This window comes from Pavona decussata, unplaced genomic scaffold, assembly GCF_977016875.1.
Source record: "Pavona decussata unplaced genomic scaffold, jaPavDecu1.1 SCAFFOLD_46, whole genome shotgun sequence".
Classification (NCBI taxonomy): Eukaryota; Metazoa; Cnidaria; class Anthozoa; order Scleractinia; family Agariciidae; genus Pavona; species Pavona decussata.
Window position 1 is genome coordinate 1,526,228 of NW_028145468.1, and position 14,255 is coordinate 1,540,482.

A 14,255-nucleotide genomic window follows, 5' to 3' on the forward strand; every position below is an offset into this window, starting at 1 on the left:
CTTTCGAGATGAAAATAATTAAGTTTAACTTGATCGCCAGGACTGCCGCGAACAACGTAACCTGCGATCGGAGTCTTTTTCGTTTCCCTAGCCTTGCCTTGCTTTCAGTTCCTCGTTCCGGCCGTGGTGGTAAGGGGGAAGGGGGGGAGGGGTGGTAGAGATACGTGATCCTATCAGAGGAGCGAGACCTACAAAATTTTGGTGTTATTTGAGAGCATAAAACTAAAAGTAAATCTTCTCAGTGTATAACCTTCGTTTCTAGCGCTACTCTAAGTTTCTAAGACTGCGTTCACACTTGAGGGAATTAAGTTCAATTTGAACAACTTTAGACGAAACAAGTTTTTCTTAAACGTGTTCTCAAAAAAATTGTTCCCACTGGAAGTCTTGTCAATATTTGAGCCGGCAGTTCACTTCTGCTGGTTTAGACTTAACACAACAGAATCATTCTGAAAAGCTATTATTTGAAGTCAGAGGGAACATAACTTAAAGGCAATTAAAGAAACTAGAACGGAACTGAGTGTTTACTTTAACTTTTGCTGCCACCGGCGCCTTGTGCAATGGTTTGTAAAACACGCAGATGAAAGTTTTCTCGTTTCTGATCCTGTTCTGCTTCGAACCGCCGTCTTTTCACTTCTTGCTCGGCTTCTTGTTTACGTCTACGTTCTTCAGACTCCAGGAATCGTCTCTCGGACTCTTGCTGAATTTCAACAAATTTCTCCATGAAACTTTCCATTTTTTCAGCAGATGTTGACTTTGGCTGATCTCTTTTCTTGCCTGCTTTGTTCTGAATTCTTTTCAGAGGTAGGTAGGGTAGGTGCATCGTCGTCCTCGCAGCGACGTTTTCCGCAGTGACAGCCTCACACAAAAATCTCTCGTCATCCAAGCCGTCGACACTTGACAACACAGATTCGCTTTCCAGTGCATCCGTGTTGTCACTACTGCTTGACGATCCACCCGTAACTGACGACAGTGTTGACAATGGATTTATACTTGGTTTGCGACCTAGCACTTTATCTATTTCCTCATAGAAGGGAAAAGAGATTTTTCCTTGACCCGAGGTATTGTTCACTGTTTTAACCTTCTTGTATTTCTGCTGCAAGTTGTGCATCCTGGTCTTGTATTGGTCACCGCTTCGACTGTAACCGCTTTCTTGAAGTTTTATGGCTATGCCTTCCCAAATGTTTTTCTTACGACCCATGGATGCGAGCTGGCTGGCGTTGAATATCTTCTTCTGCCCAAAGATCGATGAGTGTTTTCGTCTCAACAAAGCCCCAGTTTTGTGTTTTCCCAGCGACCAAAGAAACGCCACTGTCCGCCATCTTAAAGTTGTTTACAAAAACCACGATCGAAACTACCTCGCGAGTTGGTTATTGTAAGTATGTTTCGTCTAGTTTCGCGGGTTCAGTCATCAAGTATGAACGATTGTTTTAGTCAAACATGTTTCAAACGTGATCAATTTAAACATCATTCGGCCTAGTGTGAATGTGGTCTTAACTTTGATCATTGCAAAATGATTTGCTTATGGACGCGAATCATCAAACAGCGGAAAATGCAGATGTAGGGCCAATATCTGTTGTTGTTATTATCACACTTTTGGAAACCATGCACTTATTGACTACTAAGGACGCAGAGACTGCAATTGCTTTTCATCTATGCAACATCAAATTCGTTCCAATTGATACATTTTTTCGTTAACTTTTATCATGCAGCCGATAAAGTGTTTTTTCAGAAGACGTTTTACCCAGTTTGAAAAGCAAAACTTTGCAGTTAACTTAACTCGCCACCATGACTTAAACTACCTCGCCACAAGGATCAAATCAAACAAAATAGGAGCACTCACTTACTAAAGAAATCAGCTCGCAGTTGTAGTTGTTTTCAGTCTGGTGCGAGATCCTTTACTACAGTTGATTAGCAATAAGAAATGTAAAATTGACGAATATGGATCCACGCTTTGTGATTCATTTATCATATCAAAGCCGTTGGAAAAGCCGTTGGAAAAACATCTATAAGAGCCCTGGCATGTTAGCATAAGCAAATGACTCTTACGACAATAACTATAGCTCGGCAAAACGTTTAGGTTTGAAAGTGGCGCCGAAAGGGTGCCTTGGTTTACAAATAACACACACTATGGTATTTCGTTTGATCAGATTTTGTTCAGCGAAAAGAAAAACAAATAGGCCTCGGCTTACGAGCTTCATAAAGAAATTGTGGGAAGCGTTTGTCGACGTGACTTGAAAGTACTGGCTTCGGGTGTATTTTTCAGAACACCGAACGCCGAGTCCGCATGTAAGTATTATTAAGTCTATATTCTGCCATAACTGTTTTATTAAAAAAAAAAAAACCAAGAAACATTACTAAAAAAAATAGAAAGAAACATTACGGAAGCTTGCTGATTATATCTTGCGAGAAAAATCAGAAGACTCCTATTTCTCGGGCATGGTATAACGGCTGATATCACAAGAATACTATTAGCCAACTTAACTCTGGAACAGCATTGGCCAATGGCTGAGTTTTTCACAATGTTATTTATTTATTCATTCACTCATTCATTCATTTCTTTCTTTATTTTTATTATTATTCCAAGATTATGGGCGATATTTTTGGCGGTGAGCCACTAGCTCTACTACGCCCCTATAAAACGACAGTTGGTGAAGAACCCATGCCCAGCTCTACCTGTAAGAAGATTGGTGTCGTGCCAGGCGGGGAGAACGAAGCTAAAGCACACGTCGATCGGAACCCCATGCAAAACTGCTGCAAATTGAAGGTCAGGTGACACAATGGAGTCTATCGTCCCCGAGTTCTGAGTCGAACAAGGTGAAGCTCATGACTGCTGATAGTGCTACAACCTTCTATTACCACGTTGATCTTAAGCTTGACTGAGACTTGTTGTATTTCAATACCATGAGCTCGTGTGTATACTGAAAGCCTACGTTTTAAACTGCTCAGTAGAAGATACTGAGAAGCGTGCCTGATGACAATATAGACCGCTATCGATCTTAATAAGCTCCAAGCTGGAAGATAAACAAAAACTATAGGAAATGTTTACGAATTGGACTTGTGTAGTTTTCTGTAGTGTCATGCAGAGTTAGTCCTTGATCAAAAGGAAGATTCAATAAGCTAGTCATCAAATTGAGACTATGGTCTCGTTGGTGTAATAATTGTCAAGTAGAGTGCGTAATCTTAACATACCATAACATAACATAACATAACATAACATAACATAACATAACATAACATAACATAACATAACATAACATACCATAACATAACATAACATAACATAACATAACATAACATAACATAACATAACATAACATAACATAACATACCATAACATAACATAACATAACATAACATAACATAACATAACATACCATAACATAACATATTTTTAGACACTTTTGTGTGTTGCTCCAACTCTTCTTCCTGATACTCTCCTGTGCTGTTAACATACAAATAAAAATGTATTCCACGATATTGTCTCAGTTTAATCAACTTATTAATGACTCAGCGAAATAAGCGTATTCGAGAGAAAGAGCCCTTGAGCTAACCCGTTGCGTTAAACAATTAGTAATTTACTCGATCTCATGACCTGTGCTATAGGTCCCTTTTATTTGTTTTTACAGTTATATCAGAACTATAGGTGGACCTAACACTGACAACTAACGATGTGGCCAGAAAAATACTGAAGGTAAACTTAGGACAAGTATCAGTGAAAATAGTCTGTTGAGACAGTCTTTAATGACATTTACATTTATAAAACTAAGAAAAATATTTGCAATCTATTTACCCACTCACACGGACTTTACATTGGAGACCTTTAAATTCTAGTAAGAAGAGAAATATCCAAAGAAACTTCATTTTACCCTTTGTGAGCGAAGAACTTGACGCAGTTGTTTTGAACTGATAATGATAGCTAAATCTTGTTTGATTCCATAAATACGAGAGCACCTGAGTTTACGAGCACTACGCCGTTCTCACAAAACCTCGTAGAAAAATGACGACAGTTATCTCGTTTTCCCGCCAAAATGACACTATGGTTCACCCGCGCGCGCTCTGTTTCAACTTGTAAAACTCGTATTTAAAAATCTAAATGTCGCTATTAACCATTTTTTCAGCCCGGAAACTCTGCACTTTCATATTTTTATGTAAATGATAAAGCTCAGTTTGTAAAGCGAAACTCGGTTTTACATAAACTTCATCTTTTCAGTATTGCAAAAAGCTTGCCTTGGCCAATCGCAGCTTTACGTGTAGGTTTGGATCATTTGCAGGGTTTTATTCGAAAGCTTTGTGGGCGCGCGAAATTATTTCCAAAGCTAAAATCACTTTCATATTTCATTTTCAAATTGTTATAGAACATTCTTGAAAACCATCCATGTGATTAAAGAAGAATCGATATTTTCCATGCCAGTTTGACAAGTGCTTCACTAACTTGAGCGATCAATGCCATCATTCTTTCTAATAACAGACAATAAAATATACGCGAAATAACGAACGTCGAATCATCTTTTGTTATTTTCTGCAAAACAAAATCAGCAGGATCTAGCAATATTTCCAAGTTGTTTTTAATAAAAATAATTTTTCCACTTTTGCTTAGCTTAAATTGTTGGATATGGTATAATCATAGCCAACTCCGTCGGCGCTATGTACTTCCTCGCCTTCCAGCGCAAGTCAACGCCCGAAAGATCGTGGGATATTTGCTAAGTGGATCCTCCGCATGAACTCTACAGAAAATAGCTGTTAAAAAGACAATTCATTTGTTATTTTAGTGGCAAACCTTTCACGCCAATGCTATAAACTCAAAGAACAGTGTGTTAGCATGCACTATGAAATGTAAAGGATTCTGTGAAAGTTCTAAAATAAATTGACCGTAATAATTCTTACACTTGGAATAAATTTTGCATTGGTCATTGGTAAAACACTGTCATGTTTTGGGCTTCTCTACACGAGTAACCAAACTTTGATCTTTCCAAACGACCTGCCTACGCACAACAGCCATCAAACAACGGAACATACAGATGAAGGGCCAATATCACTGTTGTTATTATCATACCTCTAGAAACCACAAATTAGCCATAATTTACTAGGCACTGCGACAAGTGAAAATGTTTCTGTTTCTATAAAGAGCCCCAATTGCTCTACGTCTATAAGACGCATCGCTGAAGTACATCAAACCAAATTCAAACTTTATGAATGACAATAAAGCAAAGGTATCTGACTTGTATGGAACAAGGTGAAGGAATTTCGCAAAAACACCTTGTTTTTGCTTTATACAAGTTGAAACATGTTTTTCATTTGATTGTTAAAGCGCAAGAGTTCGCCCAGTGAACGACGTAAACAGGAAGATTTAATTAGTCGTTCAAGCGAAACTTACGGCCTTATAAAGATTGTCAAGTAGATCTGTGTGTGCACTTCCAAATCCAAACCCGTCTAATCTTCAGTTGATGCCTCGCTTTAATCAACGTGTGGAGGACTCAGTCAACAAACCGTAAGACAAAACATTTGAATTTTTATTCCATTACAACTGATACTGAAAGTAGTTACAAGAGAGCCCCTAATCTTGCACGGTATTGACATTAGTAACTTACGCTAACTTACGAGATGAAAATAATTCAGTTTAATTTGAGTTGATGGCCAAGACTACCACGAACAAAGTAACCTGCGATCGGAGTCTATTTCGTTTCCCTAGCCTTGCCTTGCTTTCAGTTCTTCGTTCCGGCCGTGGTGGTAAGGGGGGAAGGGGGGGAGGGGTGGTAGAGATACGTGATCCTATCAGAGGAACGAAACCTACAAAACTTTTGGTGTTATTTGAGAGCATAAAACTGATAGTAAATCTGCTCAGTGTATAACCTTCGTTTCTAGCGCTACTCTAAGATTCTAACTTTGATCATTGCAAAATGATTTGCTTATGCGCGCGAATCATCAAACCGCGGAAAATGCAGATGTAGGGCCAATATCTGTTGTTGTTATTATCACACTTTTGGAAATCACTTATTGACTAAAAATTTACTAAGGACGCGGAGGCTGCAATTGCTTTTCATCTTTGTAACATCAAACTTGACCCAGTTGATACATTTTCTCGTTAACTTTTACCATGCAGCTGAAAAAGTGTTCTTTCGGAAGACGTTTTACCCAGTTTGAAAAGCAAAACTTTGCAGTTAACTTAACTCGCCACCATGACTTAAACTGCCTCGCCACAAGGATCAAATCAAACAAAATAGGAGTACTCACTCACTAAAGAAATCATCTCGTAGTTGTAGTTGTTTTAAATCTCGTGCGAGATCCTTTATTACAGTTGATTAGCAATAAGGAATGTAAAATTGACGAATATGGAACCACGCTTTGTGATTCATTTATCTTATTAAACAAAGCTGTTAGCAAAACATCTGTATGTGCCTTAGCATGTTAGCATAACCAAATGACTTATACGACAATAACTATCGCGGCAAAACTGCGTTTAGGTTTGAAAGTTGCGCCGAAAGGGTGCTTTGGTTTACAAATACACACTATGGTATTTAGTTTGATCAGATTTTTTTCAGGCAAAAGAAAAACAAATAGGCCTCGGTTTGCGATCAATTGAAAGTTTCATAAAGAATATTGTGGAAAGCATTTGTCGACGTGACTTGAAAATACTGGCTTTAGGCGTATTTTTCAGAACGCCGAACGCCGAGTCCGCATCTAAGTCATTAAGTCAAATTTCTGCCAATACTACAACTAAAACTGTCTGTATAATCACTGGTGAGAGAGCCTCTTTCTTCTCCCGCCACATCCCGTGCAGGAAGGAAGAAGAGGGCTCGAGTTCTGAGACAGGACTACGCCCCTCGCGGATAAAAAAATTGATAAATGAATTTTTTTCAGCCTTTCTTTTCGCAACTGCTTAAGTTTCATACCGTGTACCTTTTATTAATCTGGGCCCAGTTCATGGTTCAAAGCCCGATTAACCTAATCCTGGATTAATGTGAACTTTGATTCAAGTTTAATTACTTATCGGTGAAAATTCTTCCAAAAGATTTTTGTCACTCAGTTTTGACTTAGACTTTTCTTTACCTTTAGCTTGAAATTAGGCTTTAAGACCACTTTTAAAGAGCGAGATGTAAACCTCGATTAACTTTTAATCCTAGATTAGCGTTAATAGACTTTCCAACAACCCGGCCCTGTTCCACTCAAGAAATAAGGCGAATCAATTCAGCAGAGAAATAGAATTCAGAGCAGTTTCTTAAAAATTATTGTCTTCTAGGTCGAGACCCATCGGATCGGTGGACTGGCGGAGCATTTTGGCTATGATGTACCCCACTCAAGAGCCAGACTAAAGCCTAAGAAGAACAATGTGCATCGATTACCATTGCTAAATAGATGGGGGTAGTTGCTTCAAAGGAGCGTCGGCCTATCAGTCTCTATCAGTCTCCTTGCCAAACCTTAGCATCTTCAGAGAAGCAACAGATAACACTGAAAACCTACGTAACTTTGCCAACCGCGGAGACGAATGTTATAACCAAGGTAACTTCAGAGAAGCCATAGACTGGCACTCGAAAGCTCTTGATATTGCCGAAAGGCTGGAGAACAAAATTGAAGAGGCTCGTGCTAAAGGGAATATCGGCAACGCCTATCGTAGCCTTGGCAACTTCAAGGAAGCCATAGAGTACCACACTCAAGAGCTTGAAATTGCCGAAAATTCTGGAGATAAGACTGGGAAAATAGATGCGTACGGCAATCTTGGAACTGATTATTTCTATCTCGGTGACTTCCAAGCAGCTAAGGAACGCCACAGAAGAGAAGTATCCGAAGCCGAGGCATCTGGTGACAAGAGGCTTATAGGAAAAGCCAATTCCAGACTTGGAACTGACTATTTTTCCTTGAAAGAGTTTCCAGATGGTATAAAATGCTACAAGATCCACCTTGAAAATGCTCTTAAAAAGGGAGACAAGAAAGAGCAGGGACTTGCATATGGCAATATTGGAACCGGCTGTCGTAAAACTGGTCAATTTCTGGATGCTAAACATTGCCACAAGAAAGAGCTTGAAATTGCCAAAGAGATAGGGAACAAGGCTGGAGAAGCAAACGCATTATTAAATCTAGGCAGTGTTTATCGAGGTCTCCGTAAGTTTCGTTGCGCCAAACGTTACCACCGGAAGGGTCTTAAGCTTGCCGAGAAAATGTCGGAAAAAGTCGTTTGTGGAGATGCGTTGTATAAGCTAGGTCGAGATTTCGAATGTCAAGGTACTTTAGAGGAGGCTGTTAAGAATTATCAAAGAAGTGTAGATTCTTATAACGAGGTGAGAGATTCTCTGAAGGGGGAAGATAATTGGGCGATAAGCTTTCGCGATTCTCATCAAAAGGCGTACACTGCCCTATGGAGAACACTGTTGAGACTCGATAGGACAAAAGAGGCTTTGAGCGCCGCTGAACATGGAAGAGCACAGGCCTTGGTGGATCTGCTGCACCTACGACATGGCGTCAAGAAACCTGATCTCCCTAAGGAAATAATTCAGTCGTGTACAGCACCAGGCAGAATATTGACACAAACAGTATTTCTTTGCTATTGAAAGTAACGCAATTCACTTTTGGGTCTTAGGAGGTATTAGCGGAGACGTTCAATGCAAACAATTTTCATTGGGTATTTCCACCGTCCTTCAACGAATCCTTGAAACAGCTGAAAAAAACCGGCTCTGATTCTTTGTGCTACATGTACGATTTGATCATTAAACCCATTAGAGACTTGCTTCAAGATGGTGATTTGATCATTGTTCCAGATGGCCGGTTGTTTCTGGTTCCCTATAATGCCCTTCAACACCGTAAAGAAAAAACAAAGTCTGAGTACCTGTTTGAATCATTCAGGATACGCATTGCTCCCTCGCTGACAAGTTTTCAGCTGATCTCTGATCCTAGTGACGCTGATTCCAGTAAGAGTAGTGTACTTCTCGTAGGAGATCCACACCACTTTGGGTTACAGAAGCTGCCAAATGCCGAAAAGGAAGTTCAATTATATTAATAAAGGAACTTTTTAAACATAAGACCCAAAATGGGAAAACTCTCATCGGTGAAGGAGCAACTGGAGAAGCGGTGCGTGAAGAAATGAGCTCGGTCACACTGATACACATTGCAGCACATGGCACACCGGGAACCGGTGAAATTTGTTTAACTGGAAACGATAAACTGACAATGTCAGATGTACCACAAGTAAGAGCCAGATTGGTTGTGCTAAGTTGCTGTTATAGTGGCCAAGGGAAAATTACTGCTGATGGTGTGGTAGGCGTTGCTCGGGCGTTCTTGGGTGCTGGTGCTCGTTCTGTTCTGATGACACTGTGGGAGATCCATGATCGGGTTAGCATGCTTATTATGAAGGAATTCTACAAACACCTGGCAGAGGGAAAGAGAGCAAGTGAGGCCTTAAATGAGATCCTGAAACAATTTGACGTGAAGTACTGGGCTCCATTTCTACTTATTGGAGATGACGTCACTCTTGAGTTCGACGAAACAGGACAAGAGCATGGTAAGAATTTACTTCAGACTTGAATAGACTATCTGATAATAGACCGTATTATTTTTTCGTAGGAAATTAACGCTCTATTATGTTAACGCGAATTATAAAAGTTCGCGTTAATTTAAGTCGCGTTCATTTTTTGAGCGTTCATTTCCGCGATCTCTATCATTTTAATCCTAAATTCTGGATCCAGACCAGACATTCTTGACATATCTAGAAAACAACAACTTTACTTTTTCCCCAAAAATAATGTATTTGAATCTTTCACAAATTAAACTAGGTAAATCGTTTACAATATTTAGGGTCCATGGTCGCTCCTAGAGGAGAACATCTCATCATCTGCCTCTTGGATTTCGGTTACGATAGATTTCGAGTCATCAACACAATTTTTCTCCACGGAAAACGAGACCTCGTCTGTTTTCTTTTTCAAAATTTACAAACTTCTTGAATCGCCTCCTCTCGACAACAATGGTCGTTGGTATTTCAAAGCATCCTTGAATTATTTGGCATATAACACAGGGAGTGCTTAAACAATCTACCGACTCAGAGGCTCATGATAGAGTGCTTGACAATAATTCAGATCAAAATAAGTGGAATTTGAGAATATTGGTGTTTGAGGAGAGGAGAAAACCGGAGTAAACGGAGTAAAACTTCTCAGAGCAAGGGTAGATAGATAGATAGATAGATAGATAGATAGATAGATAGATAGATAGATAGATAGATAGATAGATAGATAGATAGATAGATAGATAGATAGATAGATAAAGGTAGATAGTTTTTTAAAGGACGAAAACCAACAACAAACTTAACCCACATCTGCGAGGGAGGCTATTGTAACGACTACCAATCATGATCACAAACATTAAGAATAGATGTTACGTTAACTGAGTTTATCTACCAAACCTAAGCGTACTTTGCTCAGATTCTCAGGTTATAAATATCTATCAGTCCATTTTCAGACTAAAAAAGACACGGCAAACTACCTGTTTAATATTTTATAAGGAGGAATTCTAGATATATAGTACTATTAGGTCGAGCGAACTCGTACACGTTGCGTGACTTCAGTTCCAACCACAGCACTGCTCTTGGGCAGAGCTGTCCTTCCCAGTCAGGTATTCCCTTCCAGCTGATCAAAATATGTCTTCTCTGCGCGACCTCTAGACCTTCTCCCGTGTGGTGGGTCCCAAAACAGTATCCACCTGATACAACCCTGTTGTTGTTTCTGTAGATGAGGCCACTAACCCTAATTCCCTTTTCCCGGAGTCCACGCTCCCTAAACTTAAGTCGTGATATATACCGAACAAATATTATTTTTCTTTGCAGCAGCGGAGTTGTCAAGTCAAGAGAAAACTACTGGAAGTGCAAGCACAGAACTCAAAGAAATGTGTGCATCTGAATAGTTAGTGATTGATTTTTCTTTAATCTGTATGTGTCCTTACTAGTATAAAACAAGCAACTTTAAGCCAGTCCACACTAAGCGATAATATACGCTTGTGGCGTTCGCTGTCAAAACATTCCACAAATTCGTCAAGTATGACACTACAATACCTACCAATCTCGTACACAGAGTCCTCAGGCTTTTACTCAGCGGGTGGGCACCGGGAGAGACTCTAGTGAACTGGAATTTTATCACCCCAGGATTTCTGAGGAAACAATAATGCAAGCCAATATGGTGCAGCCAATCCAAAAAAAATTCGAATTCCCCAGAATCTCTCCTTGCGACTAACCGCTGGCCAAAGAGCCTGAGGATTCCGGGTACGAGAATGCCTACTTAATAGAACGGCGTGATCAGTGTGACGATTGATTCCTGGCAGTACCTGGCTTTTTGGTCAGATTGTTCCAGATTATAAATAGTGATATTAATATTCATATCTGTTGTGGATTGTTTAATGTGTAATGGGAAAAACAAAAAAGGACAGTATTCGGTCGCGTTAATTAAGGTGTTCAGAATTTTGTCTGTATACTCTAGAAATATGGACAGTTAGACATCTGAAGTGTTTACGTTTTTTGTATTTTTTATCAATATCCAATTAAGCGTAGTACCTCCTATAATACAAAAGTATTTTGGCCTGTTTATAAGCATGCGGGCATAACAAGGGCTATTTGAATCCAAAATGAAAACAGAAGGTAACTACGCATTTTGCAAAGTGGAAATAATTTTAAAAAGCTTTAAAACACATAATAATGTATGGCCTTTTTTTCCAAATTGAAGCTTAATCATCTCTGAAATATACGTGGCTACCTGTATGTGTTTTTTTTTAGGGGGGGGGGGGGAGAGGGGATTCCAATAGCCCATATTAAGATAAGAAACCCGAGTTTCTCGGATCATCCCTAGATGCGCAAAATGTATGCGCAGTAGCAAAAGGAGGCATCGTCTTTAATAGGCCATTTTCGAGTTGCTGTTAACCTCATTATGAAAGCGAGGCTAAGTAAAAACTTTGTCATGAAAAATTAGTTTTGTTTGCATATGAATGAAAACCAATTTTTATAATATATTCTATGCACTTAGCCTCGCTTTCATAATGAGGTTCGGAGCAACTTGGAAATGATCCTATAGAGGCAACCGGCCTCTTTTCCAGTCAGTAGCAGTTTGAAGCGTTTATGCTTCTTTTCTGATGAGTTGCGTGACTAGTGTGTAGAATACAAGTGCGCTTTCATTGATTGTAAACTACTGCGTGTATGAAAGAAAGCGTACTAATCAACGTGATTCGGCTTGACTTACAATTTAGTTTTCAAAAGTGTTACAATGAAAGTAATGCCCTACATTTTAGCTTTTCTCAAGCATGAGTACCGGGCAAGATTTATCTATATTATAAAAGCAATATAATTTAGCTTCAGGCTATCACGTATGTGTTTATATTTTAATGGAACATTGCCGTGGGTGTTGCAATATCCACCCTCGCACGCATTACGGGCCTACAGAGAATTGTAATGATATCTGGTGACAAAATGAAACTGCTGAAAATTCAAAGCTGTTTTGTAACTAGTCAAAGCTAATGAAAAGAAAGCCATTGTAGAAAGCAATGCTCAGTTGTTTAAGGACCGATTAAACGAATCCTGTGTTAATGTGAACGTTGATTAGAATTTTATTACTAATCAATAAAGTTTCTTGCAAAAAATTTTGTCTTTAAGTCATACTAGTCTTCACCATTAACCTAAATTAGCTTTTAAAAACATTTGTAACGAACGAATTCGAATTTACAGTAAGTTAACTTTTGATCGAGGATTATTACCGTTAATCGGTATTCGAACAATCGGACCCTGGCATTACTAAGAGGGGTATAATCAATTAATAGACACCATGGAACTGATAGTCATCACTCCAAAAGCATCACGCAGAAAGACATCGCGCTACTGGCATCACGCAAAACGGATCACGCTAAAAAAAATCACACAGCAAGGCATTACACTAAAAGGCATCACGCAATAAAACATCGTGCTTAAAGGCATCACACTACAGGCATCACGCTAAAAGGAATCACGCAAAAAGGCACTTTGCTAAAAAGGCATCACGCAACAAAGGATCGAACTAAAACGGATCATACAAAAGGGATCGCGCTAAAAGGCACTATATGCTAAAAAGGCAACACGCAACAAAGGATCATGCTAAAAGGAATCACGCAAAAAGGCAGTACGCTGAAAAGGCATCACGCAACAAAGGATCGAACTAAAAGGGATCATACAAAAGGGATCACGCAAAAGGGATCGGGCTAAAAGGCACTATGCTAAAAAGGCATCACGCAAAAGGGATCGGGCTAAAAGGCATCACGCAAAAGGGATCGCGCTAAAAGGCACTATATGCTAAAAGCATCACGCTAAAAGGAATCACGCAAAAAGGCACTATGCTAAAAAGGCATCACGCAACAAAGCATCGAGCTAAAAGGCATCATCGGGCTAAAAGGCACTCTATAAGCAAGGAACCGCACAACGAAAATGCTGTAGGTATACGCAGGATCTGTAAAAAATCTAATCAGCCAAAAATATATCATGTCTCTATCATGTCGCTGTCGTGTTAAGTTTTCTACGCAGTCCAGCCTTGCATAAATTTGGTTCATTTAAAAGGCACTATGTGCTTAAAAGGCATCACGCTAAAAGGAATCACGCAAAAAGACACTATGCTAAAAAGGCATCACGCAACAAAGCATCGAGCTAAAAGGCATCATCGGGCTAAAAGGCACTCTATAAGCAAGGAACCGCACAACGAAAATGCTGTAGGTATACGCAGGATCTGTAAAAAATCTAATCAGCCAAAAATATATCATGTCTCTATCATGTCGCTGTCGTGTTAAGTTTTCTACGCAGTCCAGCCTTGCATAAATTTGGTTCATTTAAAAGGCACTATGTGCTTAAAAGGCATCACGCTAAAAGGAATCACGCAAAAAGACACTATGCTAAAAAGGCATCACGCAACAAAGCATCGAGCTAAAAGGCATCACTCAAGGAAATTTGCCTAGCTCTAGGCGGCAAACAAGCTCTCGAACTGGGGTCTCACGAGAGACATATATTTGGGGCGCGAGCGGCGAGCGAGGCGAACAGCTGAAGAGGATTGGGGTCTGGCAGACTTGGCTGGCAGGGATTGGAGAGCTTGCTTGCCTGCAGGATAGCGTAGCTCTGGCAACTGGCCAGTGATTACGTACCGCTGGTAAATGGTAAACATTACCAAGCATGATTGGTGTTGTTGAATGCAACTGTTCAACTTTTCATTACCTAACCATAGTTGCCGACTTAGTTTAGCACTGGAAGAATAAACATATTTCAAAAATTGTTCCACTCC

General features: G+C 39.6%; 1 protein-coding gene across 1 annotated transcript; it reads left to right on the plus strand.

The window, feature by feature from the left end:
* Positions 1-6,418: 6,418 nt before the first annotated feature.
* Positions 6,419-12,553, plus strand: LOC146482399 (uncharacterized). Its single transcript, XM_085107149.1, has 3 exons — positions 6,419-6,461; positions 7,354-9,490; positions 10,805-12,553. Exons 1-2 carry the CDS (start codon positions 6,419-6,421, stop codon positions 8,541-8,543), a joined length of 1,233 nt encoding a protein of 410 aa, XP_084963275.1. The 3' UTR covers positions 8,544-9,490; positions 10,805-12,553.
* The last annotated feature ends 1,702 nt before the right edge of the window (positions 12,554-14,255 follow it).

Bases quoted from the DNA above. Each gene is read 5' to 3' on its own strand.
- LOC146482399 (XM_085107149.1), top strand. From the start codon at position 6,419: ATGACTTATACGACAATAACTATCGCGGCAAAACTGCGTTTAG. The intron at 6,462-7,353 runs GTTTGAAAGTTG...ATTGCTAAATAG, and splicing joins CGCGGCAAAACTGCGTTTAG to ATGGGGGTAGTTGCTTCAAA.